The sequence below is a fragment of the Boleophthalmus pectinirostris genome, unplaced genomic scaffold (assembly GCF_026225935.1).
Source record: "Boleophthalmus pectinirostris isolate CB_2022bp ecotype Guang Dong unplaced genomic scaffold, ASM2622593v1 HiC_scaffold_1, whole genome shotgun sequence".
Taxonomy (NCBI): Eukaryota; Metazoa; Chordata; class Actinopteri; order Gobiiformes; family Gobiidae; genus Boleophthalmus; species Boleophthalmus pectinirostris.
This window is the reverse complement of record NW_026570970.1, coordinates 32,010,083-32,031,635: the sequence shown is the minus strand read 5'-3', so window position 1 is coordinate 32,031,635 and position 21,553 is coordinate 32,010,083. Positions and strand designations below refer to the sequence as shown.

Sequence of the window (21,553 nt, the reverse complement as noted above, 5' to 3'; positions counted from 1 at the left end):
AGTTAACATGTGTGAATGAAAAAATGCAACCACAGGTATGTTTTTGATGAGTTAATAACATTATAACATGGCTTAAAACTCACAAGAATGTGTAACATAGGACCTTTAAGTTATTGCTTTTCAAACTGTGGTATGCAATGTCCTTTGCATTTCTAAAATTTCATGAGTATGAATCAGTTCAGTTGTACCCACATTTTCATCCTCCCTTAGGTTATTTGGTGTTTAGAACTACAGTAGCAGTGTAGTCCAATTACACCTGGTTTAGTCTTCTCTCTACCTCTAATCTTATACCTGGAATAGGCATAGATATGGTGGTACTTGGAAAGCCAAATGTTTTCTTACGTGTTATGTGATGAGAAAAGTTTTAACATTTGGTTTAGAACTTCCAATGATGCATATTATTACACTTACAAAGATTCAAAAACAGACAAGTTCAGGTAATAATATTACCTTTTATCACATATTGAAGAATAGGAGTAATGTTATATAGAGAAAAATTCTCTTGCGTTATTGTTAGCTACAATTTGAATCTAGCTATGTAGTCAGTGAAGCCATCAGAGTAAAATGTAGTTTTGTTTCACGTGATATAGGAGTTTTAGTGACCTACTGTCGCAGACTCTGTCCATGGTGCTGGTGAGACACAGGGCCCTCTGGTGGGCGATTGAAGGAGGTGCAGCTTCGTGTCATGCCTGCATACAGTCATATTAAACAGTAAACATTGTGAATCTAATGATGGAAATACAATTCTTATATGAAAATATGAGTGTAAAAATATCGTCTTTGTTTTGTGTTTTCGTATTATGCTAGTTTATGCTAGCTAATATACGTGTTAAACTATTTAATTTGACATGCCTTAACTTGGTTAGAGAAAAACACATTCAATTCAACATTAGCTGCAAATTTACAATGATTATAATTTTGGCTGTTTTTTTGTGTAAACCAAAAGCCTTCAACGAGCCATATCTTCTTTTTGGTGCAGCTTTTGTTGAATTCAATGCATGTTTCTCTAACCAAGTTAAAATATTTAATTTCACAAGCTTGAACACGTATATTGGCTAGCATCACCTAGCATAACATGTTTCTTTTTATTTATTTTTTTCTGTTAACCTACCTTCAGCGGAGTTTAAAAAGAAAAGTGCAGTAGGCCTATGTATAGTCTAAGATCTAATTATTATATCAAGGAACTGACGTTACTGACATGTGCGATGTCAATAAAAAGAAAACAAAAAGAACCAAAAAATTATACTCAACTAGCATGCTGCGTTCCATCAGCTACATACAAGTGACTATGTGCTGTAAAAAAAAAAAAAAATCGTAGTTTTCTAACACAGAATTAATTACTTATTTATTAATTATTTAAATAAAGAGCAAATAATAATAATAATAATAATAATAATAATATAATAATAATGATGATAATAATAATAATAATAAAACAACACTGTGTTTGCATATTTTATTCCAACAACATTTGTGCGAAAAATTGCACCGTTAACCCATTTACAGGAACATCAGATAAAAAAATGACAGATGTATTTTACAATAACAAATTAGCTCATTTTGACAAAAGCCTAAACCTGAGGGGTTATACAGACACTCTTCACACAAGAGCTGCTTAATAAAGTATATTCAAAACACCAAATGCATTTATGGTGCATCATTACAAGGTCACAGAATTAACCACCTTTACACAATCAGCAGCTAAGAAGAGCTTTTAGAGCCACTGTAGGCAGAAACAGAAGAAAGTAGACCGGTCACCACACTTTAAAGCACTTCAAGACAAGAACAGTGTTTTTACATGGAATTATCCAGTGAACAATTGCCATTTAGTTTATGACACACATTGCAGTGATCACAACATGTTTAAGCCTGATATAAGCCACAAAAGGGTAGTTAGTGTTGGTGGTTGAAATGGCAATAAAATGAAAATAATTGTTTAGGAAGTAACTTAAGTAAAGGTAAGTTTTCTGGTGGAGGGTTTGCTGTTGTCTCCATGGGGATATTATTATTTCACCTGGAATGTTCCACAGTATGGCATTTAATTTATGTATCTCTATGGAGACAAGCAGGCGATACTACCAGGCCAAATTACAGGTCTGTGGAAAGGTGACCCTCCACAAAGAAAGAATGCATGTTTTTAAAGTTATTTTTTACCTAAAAAAAACGCATGAACAGTGTTGAACGCCATACTGTGGAACAATCCAGGCAATACAACATAATATTTCCATGGAGACAAGCAACAAAAAAGTTACATAGTGCACCTTTAAAAAAAAAATAATAATAATTACAGAAGTTGTTTTATTAAATTAAATTAGGTTAGTTTTTGATCATGAAGCTTTGCTGAAACCCGGCAATGTTTGGCAAATAAAAACAAAGACACCCCTCCATCGTCAAAAATCAAAGAAGTCATCAACAATCTTAGATATGATCACAGTGAACACCATATAAAATACATTAACAGTAATAGAAAACATATTCATCATTTGTTCTACTTTTAACCTATAAAGTTTTCCACCTGTTTCACGACAAGGCATAAAATGTGCATCTCACAGCACAAAACTGCACTAACCACAAGTGCACGAAAGCTTCACTTCACCAATACAAGTGCATGAAGTCACACACATTCAGTGCAGCTACATTCACAAGGAACAACAGTGGAAGATAACATAGGCCTACTGTTTACTTGGTAGTTTAGATGTGTATTACTGTAAAAACCAAAGGCAAAGAAATTGGTCCCAAATAAGTATATTTTACAGTGATATCAAAGAGTCCCCAATTTACCAGAAATTTATTTTAAGCTAAACTGCGAATGGTTTAAATTTGTGCAAACATGATTCCAAAAATGGTGGTACATGGATTTTTATTGATGCCTAATAGTGTTATGCAATTCAAGTTTAAAATTTAGTATGGCTGCCACCAATGTTTATTTTAGCAGTCCATTAGTTAGTGATTATTTTTCAATTAATCAATTACTGCATTCAAAAATTAATGATTGAAATTGTCTTTTAGTATGTGGCTTATGTCTGAATTGTTTAGATTACAGTTAAGGTTACCGAAATATGACTATAATTATTATTGTATAATTTTTTATTATTCTAATTAATTGTTCCCTCCATAACTTTTAGTAAAAGTCCTATATTACTGACTATTCAGGATTTGAAAGCACATGAGCACCTTAGTATTGGTCTTAACAATTCAAATAAGTTGTATATTGAAGTCAGTTTCTCTGATGCCTTCAGTTTACATAGCAAGTAGGGACTGACAAGGACTCCATCTGCTGGCAATGACTACAACCAGCACTCTACTACTTTAAAACCCAATCACCATTACTCTTGGAGATGTTTTTATATGCATTTGACTCAATATTATAGCTATATCATACACTAGATAGATAAGCAGGGAGTCATTTGTCATAAATAGATCAAATTGTTCATTTGCTCAGTGACTTGTTCACTTTTATTCTCTGGCTAGTTCTCTGCGTGTTCAGTATTTCATATTACTATAAGAGAATATGATGCCTCCCACATAGTCTAAAACAGCTGGACAATACACTGCCATCGCAAAATCACACTTTGTTTCCCATTGTCTTAAACATTAACAAGTAACTGTACTAGGCGAAAAGGACTGCATAAAGATTAAAAATAGACAATAAATGTTATTTATACTGCACAAATTGTATAAGATAAAATGATTAAAATCAAAATTATTTGTTCCAACATAGTCTCCCCAGAATCTATGATAAACACTGTATTTGATAGTTTTTAAGCCTTTTTTATATATATATATATATATAATTGAGCCTTTTGAAGTATGGTTTTCTATGTATTGTTTTATTTTACTACTATATAAATAAAGTGGATAGGATTGGATGATACTAGAAAATATACAATAAACCCCACATTACAGACAGATTATTTTGTTTACCTTGCGCCAAATGCTTGACTGTACAAGACTCCAATAACTACATTATTGGCTGCAGTTATTAGATTATCAGATTTTTTCTTTCTTTTTTTCCTTGTCAGGCTAAAGATAACCAGCCAATAATGTAATAATTTATGACAGTGTTTCTCAATAACATAAGATCCTTCAGGTGGCTCTTCAGTAAGTGGGATTTTCAGATCATTTTATCCACTTTTGTGTCCTCATTTCAACAATTTCTTGTTTAGAACTATAATGAATTTGATGTAGTCCACTAAAAGACCTACAATAGCCCTGGTTTAGATCTGGTGGCACTCAGCAAGCCAAATATTTTCTTGGTTTGAAAGGCTCAACATTGTTATTACATTATTGGCTTATTACTACACTCCTGTTTAACCACTTTGATCCAAAACCAAACCAAACCAATCCCATATATACTATGTGAATGGATTATAAATATATAAAACATGGATTTAAATATGATTTCCTTTGGACTTCTGTTGTGTAAAATAAATCTTACTATTGGATATTCATATAAACAAACAGTCAGCAGGTAAAGACATCTAGAGTCTATGCTAAGCTGTTGGCAGTGTGAGATTATACAGCATAAGTATCACAATGAACTAAGACACTGTCAACACAATTTAACAGTAACATCCTTCCTCCCATTCTAATGACAGAGCAATAGATATACATACAGTTGTAAGGCAGATTCCAGCGTCACATTTTGTCCTATTAAAACATAGAGAAATGGCTGGAACAATTGATGCTGATTCAAAACAAGCAGATCACTCATGTAAGTCTATAGCTCTGTCTGTCAACAAGAATAGGCTGCGTTCACAAGATTACACTCAAATGCGTATGTAGAAGGAAAAGCTAAACACTTTGTCTTAAAAAAACAAAAATAAAACACATTTAGGTTAGGATTTGGGGGGCTATGGATCAAATAATTGACTTATTTTTGCTTCTAAAATTCTCACTATTCATATTTTTTAGTTAAGATTATATTGTTGCGAAATTATTAAAATTACTGATTGATAATCTTGTCAGAATTGTGAGGTGTCTTTCTCAGGGACACAACTATAGAATGTGCTGTTGTTCCTAGAACAACATACTATACTACAACACAATACAGTATTGTCTATTTATTTTTTGTATTGACATTGTCCCTTTTTGTAAGCTTTTAACACTACATTTTGTAAAGGTGAACGCAATCTATTCATGACCTATTAATGAGAATGAGTCCATCAGAAACTTAGATAAAAAGGCTTGTTATGGTAAAGGTGTACTGTCAAAGAAGACAACATAAGGCCATGGGTGCCAGTGCTGCCAATAAATAGTATGTGATTCTGTAGAGATGGAGAGCGGAGAAACTCAACATCGCAACAGCCAATGGTAGAGGGAGCCATGAGGCCAGAGGCAACAGTTTACTAGAAAAATAAACCATGATATAAGTTAAGCAAAATAAATTGAGATGGTAAAATAAGAAACATTGTATTAATTGTCCTACCTTTTGCCTAATGTTTCAGTGTTGCAGTTGATTAGCAGCAAGTATGTAATAATGAGAGGCACATAGTGAGGCCAGCAAGGGTCAGGATCCAGCTGTGTGCTATACCTGCAGAGCAGCACATCATATCAATTATCAATATATCAGTTATTACCATAAATTATAAATGGGAATAGACATGGACATGCTGCATTCCAAATAGGAAGTGAGCATGGACATGCCACCGGTTCCATTGCGTCCCTCTCCAATTCACTTTGTATTGAGGAACTGTTGCTCTTGTCCCTGTAACTGCTGCTGCCAGGCTTGTTATTTGGCTGTTAAAATGTTCGTATTAACCCGGTCTACATGACCTTGGTGCTTTAGCTATTTATTATTACGGTAATTCCTATGCTTAATATGGAACTCAACTCCAATTTACCCCCCATAAGTGCTAGCTTCGTGAGCTTCATTTGACAGGGGCCAAATGCTGTGGGTGACATGATGCTCCCTTAACCCATTTCTTTATACACAGTCTGGTTATTAGACAGATGAAATATTACTCCTTATGAGAAATCTAAAACTCAGTGAACTGCTATAGAAATTTCCTTTTTCACTGTTAACACTGTTTATTAATTGACTGCACTCAGGATTCTCCCAGAGACAATTAAACAAATTTTTTGTGCTTCAGTGACACATTAAAAAGTGGAGTCTGGAGACAGTTTTGGTTCAGTCAAATTTTGGTCTCAACAAAATTATTAGAACTCCACTATTTCTTCTAAATTCCTCCATAGAGTCTGGGTGCAGGATACATATTTGATATAATGGGTACTTTTGTTTCTTGAGTAGCAGATGAAGCAAAATAGACACTTTCATGTACCCTTTTACATCTTAGACCTTACAAGATGGGTAGGATATGTTTAAAACTTCTTCTTACCCCCTTTGGACTCCATTGCATATACTATTAATCACTTCTATCTCATTTAGATGATCATTATTATGAACTGAATGCTTAATTTTGTGTTTTAAACTGATGCTCAAATTAATAAATAAACAAAAAAAATAATGCCAAGTTGAGGAACACTAAAAAACGTATACTGAATGGCTGAAACTAATGTTACATATTACATACATGGATACCTGGATGATTTTAGTCAGTTTAAAAAGTACAGTAACAACAGTACAGTAGCAGTAACTATATGGAGTTGGTATGTCCCCTGCATGAACCCATTGTAACAGAAAGATAAAACCATACTTTGGAACATTCTCCATAGAGTGGAGGAATGGTCAAGTGGAGGAATATTATAGCCAAAGGAACATTTCCATGGAAACAAGCAGGAGAAGGCCCCCTCCAGGCAAAACAAGATTCCCAACAAAAAACATACATTACATTTTTTTTTGCTAAAAATGTGACTTTAAGATATTACTTGTTAAGTAATGTGTTACCTCATGTTGCGTATCCAATGCAGGAGCGAGGGAGCACTGAGGATGAGTGGAGCGGTGAAGAGGACGGAGAGACAGAGGTGCAGCTGCAGGTCTCCCCTCACCTCCTGTAGCACCCGCTCAGAGAGCAGGGGCATCCCGTTACACTCAGAGGGTTTCGACACAGACTCCGTGTCTACACTGCCGTTGAATGACTTTTTGTGCTTCTGTGGGGCCTGGGGAAAAGTTATGAAGAACATTTTAATACATTTGGGTAAAAAGTAAGCAAGCAAGTAGGATTGTCCAAAGCTCAAGATATAATTTAAGAAGCCCTATTGTGCTGGTGTCTGCAATATAGCTATAATCTATAACACCAGTGGATCATTATGTTATACATTATAATTCACACATTTTAAATCACAATATTAATCTAAAATGACTTAATAAAAGAAACAAGTCCACTGATTTCTGTGTTAGAATGATGCAATGCCCAGAGGAAGCTGACATCAGTGTAAACATCATCACAACAAAGTTGGCATCTCCGATGGATAACTGCAGATCACACTAACAAGTACCTGATCTTTTTTTCCCATTTGTACCAAAATGACTATGCAATGCTGCTAAATCCAACACATATCACAGACTGGGCAACAAAGTAAGTAAAGAGCAGTGGACATATGCCAGTGTTGTATTGTATTTGCAGAAGTTTTCATTTTCTCTAAATCTGACACGTTTTTAACGTCATATCATAGGGTGCAAGTCTCAAGACCCATCTGTTGAGGAAAGCTTTTTCCACTTGAAATTTCCCAAAATATTTCAATTAGTTTTTCCCACTAATGGTCCTGCTAAAATATGCTAAAATATACTGCTTTACGCGTATATGAATTAAGAGTGACTTGGGTCGGCACTAAGCTAGCATTTTCTCACGACTTTTCAGCCCTGGAAATTGTTCTACATTAAAACGTGAAAAGATCTCACCAGATTCAGCATGTGCCTGAGCGACCTCTCCGTCATCTGTAGCCTCAGCACCTTTTTAATCAAACACAACAAGAAAAAGAAGTTAGTACAAGAAAGTAAGGCTAAAGAATATTTTTATAAGGATTAGGGCTGTGAGATAAATTGAAATTGGATAAAAATTTTAGACTAGGGCTGCAAGATTAGTTTGAACCCAGTCAAGATCATAATGTGAATGGACCTAACAAAGGCTGTTGAAGTATCATAATTTAATCCCGAAACCACAAAAAACCTTGTCTTATTCTATATAAACTATGGCTAACCCTGTAAATTTAGATATGTAATTTGTATTAGTTTGTCAAGTAAAATGTCTGTCTTTTGGTCAATTTTCCTGGAAGCAAGAAAAATAAATTTTATAAAGGATAAATCGCAATGTTTGTCAGAAAAAAACTGCAATTACATATTTTTCCCAAATTGTTCAACCCTGCTTTAGACATGCTTTAAAACGTGTGATTCTTGTATTAGTTTGTCAGTTTAAATATAGCTAGTCTTCATTCAATATTAATAAATTTTAATTTCAAAACACAAACAGCATATCTAATCACAATGCTCATAATCATGCACATATTCATGTATTTGATTGAGACTTACCCTGTACAAGTGGAACATAAAAGCAGTAAATATGGACAAGGCTCCACATGTGGCGCTGCCCAAAACAGTAAGAGACACAGATACCAGGACTTGGGTCCATAATGGGAGAGTACCACAATCTCTGGAGACTGAGGGCCTGCAAGAAAAATATGAAAATATCACAAAAAACACTATCCACATCACAAGCAAAAGTATAACCATAATGCATAGACATATACAGTATACCCTCACACATCTACTTCACTTAAAATTATTAATTTAGAATGGGTCTGATTTTTTTTATCCTTGACTAGGAATATTTTTCAAAATCATTAAACATGCACACCAAAATCTGATTATTATCAAAATGATTAGGATCTTGCCAAAAACAAATATGTATTCTGCAAAGTGCTAGTTAACTTGTTGAAATACCTTTACCTGTGCAGTAGAGCTAATATTAGAGATAGCACACGGATAACGATACGTAGCAAAGCACTGCCCCAGAATGCCACCGCGGCCCCCATCAGGTACAGGAGAGGAGAAAGAAGGTAGGGCCACTCCTCTGGGGACAGATCTTCAGTGAGAGATGAGTCTGGGACAGTGGGAGTGAGGGAGTCCATGTGAGGGAGCAGAAGAAAAGACCACAGCTCCTCAAACCAGCTACAGCTAGAGGGGAAAGACAGCAATATGCATTTAAATACTAGCAAAAACACAATATTAAACACTAGAGGATTATAAACATATTCAACCATGGCTTGCATCTGTCTGCATATTTATGTTTTTATTCATGTATTCATGTTTTTATGTATTTATTTAGTTATGTATTAATTCTGTTATTTATTTAAGAAGGACACGGCTTTTACATTAGGTTAAACCAGATGTAGTGTAAGTATTATCAGCATTAGTCAGCAGTGGATGTTGAATGATGTGGTCAATATACCACGGTTGGAAGGTCGTTCTGGACTTTTCCTTTTCCAGAACGTACAAATTGCCAGTCCGGCCCTGGAAATAGATACTATTTTCTCCCTTTTTAAAAAAAATCAGACATATGTTTTGTTTTGTTTTTTTCATTTTTTCCTATTTTTAAATGGTAAGAAGTGCAACTCTGCTCAACTTAAATCATGGCTACTGGACAATCAGATCTATCCACACAACTAAACCTAAACAGCACCTTTTGCCCAGGAGCTGGGGACTGCAATCACATTTGTATATAGATCTGTAAATAGATGTTAGTGTTGTGTATGTGTAAGTAATGAGAGTATATGTCTGACCTGTACATCGCATGAGTGTGTTTTACAGTGTATGAGTGAGACATGTATGTGGGAGTGGGTATTTTAGGCTTTTGTCATATTTTATGAATTGTGCAGGTGACGTGGCTGGCCTTGGTCCAGGATGGAAATTAGCTTTGGCTAAAATCCTGCATATTTGCAAGTACATGTTTGTCTCTTACATGATCTTGTCTTTTAATATGCATTGTCCCTTTAATAAATTAATACAAAATACAAATACCAATTGTTAATAAAACCGAAAATAAAACATTTAAAGTCCCAATTTGTGGTTTGGCATTGCCGGCCTTGTCCTGTTGTATTCTCACATAACACCACTAGATGCTCTCTGTGTGCCTGACAGAAGGGGAATAGGTTTCACATCTACCATCTACTGGTATAAAAAAAAAAAAAATCATATAAACTTACAGATGGTAGCTTTAAGATAAGAAAAAAAATTACACAAGAAGAAGATTTATCAACAAAGTATCTTATCACTGAATAGATTAAAACCCATACCTTAGTAATGCATGCAGGATGTAAACAGGGAGGATGACTTTATGAGGCTGAAAGCTTTTGGCCACTGCTTGACCCATACTTGTAGTTTCTTTAGAATCAAGGATTAAAGTCAGCTGCCTCCCACAGGCGAGGAGGAGTGTAACAGCTGTGTACACTGGCACTATGGGACCACAGAATCTTAGCACCTAAAATCAGAGACAAGAGACATAACAAAAAGTCACTATAGCCCTTTTATAAATAAAGCTATTGAGAATGTATGAGATCTGATTCATAGAAATATACTTATGAATGCCATGTCAAATGTTTTATGGAAATGATTACGGTCTATGAGCTTATTTATATATTCTTTTACTTTCATGAACATATTTTTTTGTTGAAAATAGAATAGTAGTTGAAAACAGAATTTTATAATTTTATTATTGTGATTAGACTTACAAATACTTAAAAATTATGCTTATGCATAAATCATTTCTTTCAGACAATCACATACCTGCCCCAGCACTTTGGGTAAAGATGTCCTCACAGACACCTGTAAATGAAAATTGAATAAATGTATATAGTTAGATCTAGAATAAGAACTCAATATTAAAATGTTGCTTGTAATTTTATTTATTTACCTTATATTGGCAGTTGGGGGCAGTGTGGAGTTGAAGAATGGCACCAGAAGAATTGTCTGGGCGACTTGTGTGAAGCATCCCTGAGATCTCTGTCACTGATGGTGCACTGTTTGGACAATAAAGTGAAAATAGCATGTTATGTTAACATATTAAACTATTAGTACATGTGCTTTGCAACTGAATTTGACCAACCTGACAGTGGTTAGTGAGTCTTCGCGAAACCATGATACTTTGAGTCTATAGACATCAGACAATCTCTCTGAATGACAAATAAACAGCTGTTAGTAGTATGCATAAAGAGCCTGTACCAAATGTATTTATTTATTTTTTACAATAAATGCACTTCTTATTAAAAAGGCTAAATCTGAATATTTTTGTCTGTCACTACTGAGAATCTCAATGATCCACAGAAATTCTGGAAAGTGATTCAGTCTCTGTCTGTAAATAAGAGTTCTCAAGCTTTTCCTACATTTTTTTTAAAGATTCAGTACCAGTTTATGATAGAGCTGAAGTCCTGAACTGCTTCAGCAAGCACTTTTTATCATCTGGTCCTTTGTCTGACTTTGCAGTAACTTTTTCAGTGAATCCCTGCACATAATCCCCAAAGAGACACTTTTAATTTTCTACCATTTAATGTCCACAAAGTGCACAACTCAAAAATATGTCCGTTGTTTGGATCCAGTTATAAAATGTTTAATTGTCTGAGAATCAGGAAGTGCCGGTACCATGCCAGTTGTTGATAGCATTAACATGACTGCAAACTCTGCTCTGATCTCAGAAAATTGTGAAAAGCGTCTACAAAATCATCACGGTGATAATTAGGATGCTCAGAATGCATAAGGAAAAATAACTTTGGACCACAAACCTTTTAAAATTAACTATTTCTGTTTTTCCCACTTTAAGACAGTAGAAATTTAGTACATTGCCTATTAATTTTTGTATAATTATAATTTACAGTATAGATTTACCTTTAGGCATTTTACAGTGGCTAGCAACTGTGATTCTAAAAGCTTGATAGACCTGAGAAATACAAAGGGGGGTTACAGGTTAAGTTGTATAATATAACAATGTTGTCTTATTCTCAGTCCTATTATTATTAATGTTTTTATATCCATTAAATGCATATTTGTTAAATCAGACATAATCCTGTGTCATTTTCAAAAGGTAAAATAGTCCAAAAAACTAACCTGGTGAAAGTGCTGTAGTTGAATGGTGTGGAGAAGACCGGAAGAGCCAATTGTTACATCACTGACAGTCATACCTAAAAGCAAATACATGTTTATGAAATGTTTAATGAAATTTTGAAATGATGCATTTGATAATTATGCAGCTCACCAATAGAAAGCACATGTGGCACTGGTAAAGTTATGGTCTGAGATTGAGATTGCTGTCTCTGCCATTCACACTCCACTGTAAACTGTAGAACAATTAACATTTAAGAATTTGAGCATTTAAAAGTGTTCAAAATGTAAAATTATACAGACAAAAAGTAGATTAGTAGTAGTGGTAGTAAATAATCTGGGGATAGTATACCTGTTTTCCATTGACATTTGAGGCTGCCACAACCAGATGAGTAAATGCGGACAAGTCGTTGAGATCAAGAATTAACACCTGATGATTGTGAGAATATAGAAGGTTACAAATGCATTAAAAAATACTAAACAAATAAATATAATCATTTAAAGTCTGATAGCACCTTGTAAGGAGGAAGGTATTCTGTTCCCACTGACAGATCCACAGCATGGACACTGACGAAAAAAAGAAGATAATTCACTGATTAAAGCTTTTAATGTTTAATATAGGGCAGCAGGACTTTTCTGAAAAGCATTTTCTGACCATCGTGACTAGATTTGCAATTTATGTTTTAATAGTAGGATTCTGTCCAAAGTTCACATTTTGCGTTGACAAGAATACACACAAAAACTGGCATACCAATACAAGAGTACAGATCTAAACTACAGGGTCAGCAGTTTTAATGCAGAATATGAAAAATAAGGATGTTTTGTTGTTTGTGAAGGAAATTAAGTCACTTAAGAAATTGCAGCCTTTATGATGCGCTAATTGTGTCCATTCAAATTGCTATATTGATTTGATTACAATTAATCTTGTAACCCTAACGCAAAACTGAAGTACTTCAAACTGACTCAGGTCCAAATGATTTTTTTCATGGTCATTTCTTCAAAATGAATGTATTTTGTCTCAATTTGAGTTTTTGATTTCTGAATCAGATTTTAATTCAGAAAGACTTAAGATTGTGTAATGTAATCGAATGTTACACTATGTAAACACCTTAGAACCTACTGTCTTACCATGAGGAACCATTTTTCTGCATGCAGCCATATACCCAGCTGGTCATGTCCTGCTAAACACCAAAGATACAAAAATATGTCAACATAAAAACTACAAATTCAAAAGAGATGCACAATATATTTACTTAACTTATATAAGCTAAGTTAAAGTGTCTATATTGATACATACCAGCCCACTACTCCTACAGTAGAAATGGCTGTATGCTTTTCTTCGACTGGACAGAGCAAACAGGAAGTACTTCATTTGTCCTTCCTGTCAACAGACGTGCGTTTATTTTAATTACATTTGCAAAATATTAAACTCATATTGAATAATACCTTTGGTGTGGTGTAGGCCAGACGCAGTGTGTTTACTTCACTCCATGCTTCAGAGGATTCTGTTAAAATAAGATTATAACAATAGGTTATAAAACAACAGATTATAACTGATATTTTTATTGTTAAATGTAATTGCAACTGTATATTTTGTATGTAATTACTTTGTATGTTGCTGTAATGTATGTAGTAATGATATGCATATAACATGAACGTAATATATTATTTACTATTTCAGCATTAAGTTAGGCTATTACAAGTTCTTTACTCCTTTTGGACCAGAATAGTATTTAGATTTTACGCATTTTTCGTTTATTAACTACTTATAGATAAATTAATAGATGAACAAGTGAATAAATAAATGTCACATCAATGCAGTTAATTTCACAACAACAGTGCACAAAGAACAGATTTGTTGAAAATTAAATAAAAACATGAGGTTGGTCTTACCCAAAAAGGAGGCAGTGGTTTTCTGAGTCTCTCCTACTGGACTCACAGGGTGTCTGATAAAGTGATGGTTCAGTACCGTCATTTTCCTCTCTGGGTCCTCTGTAAACTAAAATAACACAGATACATGTATCATTAATAGACTTGTAACTTAATTTTATATACTGCATACTATTTGAAGGTATTTTTCCATTTCCAAACCTGTCTTGTGGCAGGGTCGAGGAGGTCAAAGAAAGCCCTCACAGTGGCAAGTACAAGCTCTTTGCACCTGAAAACATGAAATGATGTTTGTCAACATCTAAAGCTACAAGTCCATTAAACTGATGTGTAGAATAAGATTTAGTATTTACCAGACAATTGATAAGTGATCGGTGGAAACCCAGGTACGAGGCACAGCAGTTACCTGGTGAGAAAAACAAACAACATAATAAATCTTCAAAGTAAATGAAATTGTTTTATTGAAATGTAAGATGCTTTCATTGCAACACCAAAACCACACCATCACATCTATGGACACGGTGTTGTTCTATCATACCTATGTAAAAAGGTAGTGGTCATGGCTTTAGCCACATTTTACTTCAAAAACTGGGAACTTGGGAAACAAAATATATTCTGATGTGATATCATTTGCTAGCGATATTTGTCTTTTAGGCAGAGTTCACATACATCAACAGTCTCAGTTTTGACAGTGATGTGTTTTTAGGCCATTGATGTTCTAAAATATGATCTTACCACCAGTGATATCTTGTGAGGGTCGTCCGAGGAGCAGGGCAGAGAGGTGAGACCGGAGCGGACCTGAAAGTCTCTGTAACCTCCTCCCACTGACAGCACCGTTACGTTTCTGAGACGCTCTGAATTTAACCACTTCTGCCTCACTGCTTGGTAGAAATCTGAGACAGGAGCAAGACACAAAGAAAGAATGATTGAAATTGAAATAGGCCACAATGCCAAAGGCCTGAATGGCGTTGCCATCACACCAACGGCCAACAACAACTAGCATGCTAACATGCTAACAGCTACCTAGAGCTGCATTGATATTATACATATCTGTACTTTATATACTGTACTTTGTACAGTATATAATGCACCTATGTATGAGTTTACTTAAAGAGTATAGTCCATAATGAAGCCCCTATGGACTAATAATCTCTCAGTCTAAAAGCAAACAGGTGAAAATATTGGTAAAATAATATTTTATGCATCTTGTGTTATTATGAATTGAGCTAATGGTGAACTATTTTCTTTAAGAAAAATTAAGTCAAATAATTTACATAGCAGTAGGCTCATCAGAAATCTCAGAGGTCTTCCTGATTAGCATCTCTAGTGGCAGATGTTCCTGTAGTTGTCATTCAGGTGTAACTGGTACTCACTGAGCAGGTATGGGTCCAGCCCCAGCACTGGAGCCACATGGGGCGAGGCTTGGGTGATGATCAGGGTCACCAGGTTTGGGTTGAATTTGGGCAAAGTGAACAAAGCCCGAGCCACCACTCCTCCCATAGAGTGACCGACCAGGACTACGCTCTGAGGAGGGGACTTCAGGTGCTGTGAGAAGAAGACATACAGAAACCAACTTACTGTGTGTCACATTGGTGGATTTTCCTCATGGAAAAAAATAAAATAAAAATTCTAACAATAAGTAATAAATCAAATCAAATAAAGTAATACATTAACATAAAATAAATCAATATTTAAAACATAATTGACACATTTAATAAATAATAAATCAAATCATAAAATAAATGTATAATTCAATTTTGATTTTCACAAAAATGGCGAGCCCTTGGGTAGTCCCGGTTCTTAACCGTAATTGCATGTTTGTGCTCAGCAATTTTGCCCCCACGGTAAAAAAAAGTAAAAAGTCTTGTGACAGCTTTTGGCTGTAGTGAGCCAGAAGACAGAGACAGAGACAGAGGCGGTACAAAACAAGGTCATGGAAGACTAGACTAAAATAAGTCCATCTGCAGAGTCCAGCTCCAAACCAGTGTCTGCTCTTCTGAGTCAGTGCACATTGAAAGCAACACGTGTCTGTATTATCCCTCAGATTATCCTTTGAGCATTACCATGTTTCACTTCATGTAAAACATCTTTTTATATCAACCATAATTAGTTTGGGTATTTTAGAGTATTACTAGTATTATTATTTTTATTATATCTTAATATTGAATTCAAATAAAAAATGCTGTGATCAGACCCGGTCTTGAAATGTTCTTAAACTGGACCTCAGTGCAACTTTATTTATGCCTCTGATCGACAGGGACTTCAGTATTTATTTTTATCTATTCAAAAGTCTACATAGAAAATACTCTCTCCATTACTAAATCTTCTCTGCACAATCAAGCAAAACCACATTCTGCAGTGGCAAAGGAGTTGATCTTCTGGAGAAGAAGTTTGCAAAAGTCATCTTCAAGTTACCAGTGCCAAGAGCATGAAGATAAACAACAGATTTGAGACAAACATCTTCATGAAAACCAATCATCCTGCTAACACCTGAGCATGCTTTTGTTGTGCTCTCAGACAAGACACTTCACCCACATTGCCTATGTATATAAAACCCTGGTTCTGGTAGCTAACTGATTTTAAATAGTTTGCCGGGGTCCAAAGTTTTTCCTCACTTTGTATCTCTGTATGCATCTCTCATATGCATATGCAGAAGACATCTCACAAAAATTATTGTGAAAATAACATCTTATCTTTACCTGAGATAAATAACAGTGGTTAGTGCATCGATTGCTGACTCTGCAAAAATCACAAAATTTTCAGTCATCTGTTTTTTTTTTTCGTTTTTTTTTTTAAGTGTAAGCTGCTATGTTTGTTTTGATTATGTGCTAAACAGCTAAGCACACTAAAAGTAGAGCAAAAACCCAACATAATTTCACACAGAGATGCTAAAGAATAACAGAATGAATGCAACATGCGCCAGGAAGACTGGAAAAGCTGTTTAGCAAGTACTGCCAGATCAGAAACTATGTGATAATGCAGTATGCTGGAAAGACAGGTGCAAACTTTTTACACAAGATAGCTTCTGCAATTTGTGCATCTACAGGCCTTTAAAATGCTTTAAAATGATCTACCAGTTCAGGTAAGATATTAGTGTTGGGACGAGACAGGATTTTCACAAGAAGGAACACAAGATAATGCCATGAGAACAAAAAGTGATTTTGAGCAATCAGATTATTTCTCAATTTCTGGTCACATGATTTTTAATTTGTTTAATTTTTGTATATTGTGTGTAAGAGTTATAAAAGATTTAAAAAATAATTAAATTCATTGTATGCATTAAACAACCTTTATGCTTTAAAGGTTACACTGATTCTGCAGTGTAAATCCCCACATGCATCACTGCTGATCCAAACAATAATTTTATATGGGTTTTATAAGAGTACTGGTTTTATACCAATAAAATTAATTAACTGGTTGGTCAGAGTCACCTTCCACCTTTCTGTCATCACATCTGTTAATTATATCTGCAAACAAAGCTCTCCAATGTCGCTCACTAAAACTGCAGTAAAGAATTTGTTTAAGGCTTAACTGGGGTAAAAGTAGAGGGCGACAGAATGTGATATTTATATGTTGGACAACCCTTTAGCTGTAACACAACCCCACAGCCGATATCCCACATGCTCTGGACATAGATGAAATTTAACCTTGTAGAGCCGCAGAATGGCCTTAATGCTCTCGTGTAGGAAGTGGGTCTGTCTGAGCAAACTGCCTCCGTAAAGTGCCACCAGCTCTTCGTTGAAGTCCACAGTGAAGACGTTAAAATGGAGTCCTCCTTCCATGTTCTCAGCCTTCCTCAAAGCAACAGAGCCCAAGGAACGAGCTGCAGGGGGAAGAAATGACAAGAAAAATTAACTTGTAGTCTTAAATTTGGATGTGTTGGTTTGGTCCTGGTTTAAGCCTTGTTTAGTCCTGACATAGACATGGTTTTGTCCTGTCCTAATCCTTGTTTAGTTTTGGAGTCCAAGTTGAGTTCCAGGTGAAGTCCCGGTTTAGTTTAGTTTTTGATGTAGTGTGTGCAATTGTGAGCGCAGCCCTCATCTGATGAAAGAATTATGTTGGGATTTTCATTCTATTTAAATTCTTGTATTTTTTTTTTGTTACAAAATAGTTAGATAAATTAATACATGTGTCCATATCAAAAGCATTGGAGCCTATAACAACATTTCATGTGTTTTATGTTGTACCACACATTTTTTTATACAATACAACTACATATGCACTGCACTTGTTCTATGTGCTTTGATTCCATGTGATACAATCTTTATAGCAAAAAAATATCTTACATATTCCTTTTGTGTAACTTGATGAAGACACCTGCTTACTTAATGAAGAAGTTTAATGCTATACTAAATAACATTCCAGACAAAGCCATAATGTCTCAATATATGTAAGACGTTGCAAAACCTCCTCCAGAAAAGTTAGGCACTCCACCTGTAATATTAGGTGCCTCTTCATTGATAAGGCAACCATTTTATTTTATTTTTTTTATTTTGCTATCAATGGCCATGCGGAAGAAGGTAATAATAAAGAACAGTACAGTGTTCCTGGCATGGCTACAATATGAGACACAATTTATTTGCAAGGGCAGTACAAATAAAATGCATTTTGAAGGGCGGTCCAGTTTGTATGCTGGTCAGGTGGAACTAATCAACAAAAAGCTCAAGGCTGTCCCCATGTCCTTACACAACCCCGGAACATCGTAATATGAAAAGCCAGTGGTTGAGTTTTGCTTTGTAAGTTGCAAATATATATCATAATTTTTTTTTTTTTTTTTAAGAAATCCCCCAAGATCCTCTATCCTCTAAGCTTCTGCTTTATTTGTGCTGATCTAATATTGTAGAGGAATCCCATGCATTTCAAAACATGTCCTTGGAGGTTTAAACTACAGGGTACTGGATTTATATATCAGGAGACGCCGCGTAGACAATATGTTGTAGATATTTAAATAGGACATTGTGTTGTGAGTAAATAATTAAAGTTTTTGATACATGCTAACTGCGACCAATCAAATTGTGCTTTGATTTGGTTCTAGCAGCTTTGATGTTTAGTAAGCAGTTATTTTCTAATAACAGATTTGAAATACAAGGATGTAAATAAAGAAAAATATACAACTTGCTTCAAGTGTGATCATAAATTAAATTAATATTATATGAACTTGCCTTGTTTGTGACTTCCAGCATTCCCAGGCAGGAAAAGGACTGGGGCACCACTAAGTTTGAGGTTGCGTGTTTCCTGGGCATACACCCCCTCTCCATACAGGTATAGCCCGTAGGCCGGGTACAGTTTGCTCACTCGCCGAGATAAAGACACTCGCTGGAAAGGAAACAAATGTACAAAGTCAAATTTAAAAACAACATTACATCATACTTTAGGCTACACTTTATCACAGGAACAAAGAATTTGGAAACATTCCATTTCCTGCTGCTGAAAAAAAAAGTCTGCCCCAGGGCAGCTGTGGCTAAAATAGTAGCTTACCACCACTGAGTGCGTAGAAGTAAAGCACTCTGGGTATCTTGAAAGGCGCTACATAAATCCAATGATTATAAATCCAGTGATTAAAAATCTCAATGAGACTACCCTAGTTAAATAAAGGTCAATAAACATACTTACTTGCTGATATATTTATGCAGGCATGTTTGTTTTTGATGCAATATCTACATAGGTGTGTAGAGGCCCATTTCCAAAAACTGTCACTCCAGTGTTCTAATGGTACAATGTCATTGTGTCAGAAGGCTAAAGGATGATTAGAAAACCCTTGTGCAATCATGTTAAAACAGGTGAAAACAGTTTAGCTGGTTAGAGAAGCTATAAAACTGACCTTTCTTTGAGCAGGTTGAGTATCTGGTGCATCACATTTGTGGGGTCAATTAAATGCTCAAAATGGCCAGAAAAAGAGAATTTTCATGTGAAACTCAACAGTCTATTTTTGTTCTTAGAAATTAAAGCTATTCCATGCAAGAAATTGCCAAGAAACTGAAGATTTCCTACAACGGTGTGTACTACTTCCTTCAGAGAACAGCACAAAAAGGCTCTAAGCAGAGTAGAAAGAGAAGTGGGCATCTTGACCGTACGGTACACAAGAAGTGCCCATCCAGCCAATCCAACTTGTGGGAGGGGATTCTTAAAGCGTGGGGTGAAATTTCTCCAGATTGCCTCAACAAATTAACAGCTACAATGCCAAAGGTCTGCAATGCTGTAATTGCTGGAAATTGAGGATTCTTTGATTAAAGCAAAGTTTGAAGGAAAAAAATATTTTTTTCAAATACAAATCATTATTTCTAACCTTGCCAATGTCTTGACTATATTTTCTGTTCATTTTACAACTCATGGTGGTAAATAAAAGTGTGACTTTTCATGGAAAACACAAAATTGTCTGGGCGACCCCAAACTTTTGAACGGTAGTGTATATATATGTTTTACAGTTACTGTTATTTCCCTTTTCATCATAGCAATACATTAAATAACATTGACAACACATTAATGCTAACCAGGAGCACCATGCATTAGTTTAAAAGCTATGATCTTTAAGTCCTCAAGCTCTTTCTTTCTAACATGGCCTGCTGAAAGTCCATTCAAGTGTAGCCCAGTGAAAGATGGATGTCAATACTGAAGATAGCCTCCAGATGTGTCCCACTTCTGGGCAGATGAACACATTATTCATGGACGACTACTACGACTACTACTACTAGTACTACTACTACTACTACTTTTCACCTCACATGTCCCCATTTACAAAGATTATCTGGTGTTGATAGGATTGTTGTGGGATCAGCTGCTATTAGTTTTTGCTTTTACAACACTGCTAATTTTAGTACATCCTTTGAGAATTACGCCTTAGTTAGAACTGAAATACAGGTGAATGACTGCCATAAGATAATAACATCAGGAAAAATACATTAGCTACACGCCTACTTTTTCAAGACAGGTAAAGCTAGCATCACCAGGAAATGCAAATAAATGACGTTTGATTGTGAAAACTGAGCATGCATTAGCTACTACTACCATTGGCTTTTAGTACACCACGTTACACGCTGTTATTGAATTAATTTGAGTGATAATTAGCATTATACTTACCCTGTACTCTGGGTATTCAAACATATAAGTCATGCTGCACCTATTCTCTTCGAAACCGGTCAGTAATTCTCGTAGGCCGATCGCTAGCAGCCCTAAAGCGAGCCCGTATAAGGCTACGCTAACAGCCTTCATGGTCCAAATATTGTTTTATATTTTACATTTGTCGGACGTCCATATTTTAACCGTTCATTCTGCCCAACCTGAGGCACACACGGACACTCAGCCCTGTCAGCGTAGACCAGACCACAACAGGAACCGCACGGAGTACGCTGCACCATGATTGACAGGTGGACCGACCAATCAGAAGACAGGATGGGAAACGTAGCCAATAGGAAAGAGGAGACACCAAATGACATCATAATGTAGTGTGTGTATCTCTGCGTGTGTGTATATATCATATCAATAAATTTATTTTGAGGTTTATAATATTAAATATCTACATTTCTGTATCATGTTTTGTCCAATATCTTCTATTGCATTTATTGATCGTATTCAGCAGTTGTGCTATACAGCCATGATTGATTCATGTCATTTTCCCTCTGACACAGGCACACCCATTTTGTCCATTCAAATGATCCATAATGTGGAAATACGCCTTTA

General features: G+C 35.4%; 1 protein-coding gene across 1 annotated transcript; it reads right to left on the bottom strand.

Annotated features, from left to right (window-relative positions):
- Positions 1-1,441: 1,441 nt before the first annotated feature.
- Positions 1,442-21,217, bottom strand: pgap1 (post-GPI attachment to proteins inositol deacylase 1). The gene is made up of 26 exons (XM_055151155.1): positions 20,954-21,217; positions 19,039-19,192; positions 17,524-17,699; positions 15,250-15,421; positions 14,612-14,769; positions 14,230-14,282; positions 14,081-14,147; positions 13,883-13,988; positions 13,436-13,494; positions 13,287-13,370; positions 13,118-13,170; positions 12,505-12,556; positions 12,342-12,419; positions 12,144-12,225; positions 11,996-12,069; positions 11,777-11,828; positions 11,001-11,067; positions 10,809-10,914; positions 10,682-10,720; positions 10,192-10,376; positions 8,846-9,073; positions 8,429-8,564; positions 7,802-7,852; positions 6,848-7,059; positions 5,429-5,533; positions 1,442-5,348 (listed from the first exon to the last, which is right to left on the bottom strand). Exons 1-26 carry the CDS (start codon positions 21,083-21,085, stop codon positions 5,210-5,212), a joined length of 2,820 nt encoding a protein of 939 aa, XP_055007130.1. The 5' UTR covers positions 21,086-21,217; the 3' UTR covers positions 1,442-5,209.
- Positions 21,218-21,553: the final 336 nt, after the last annotated feature.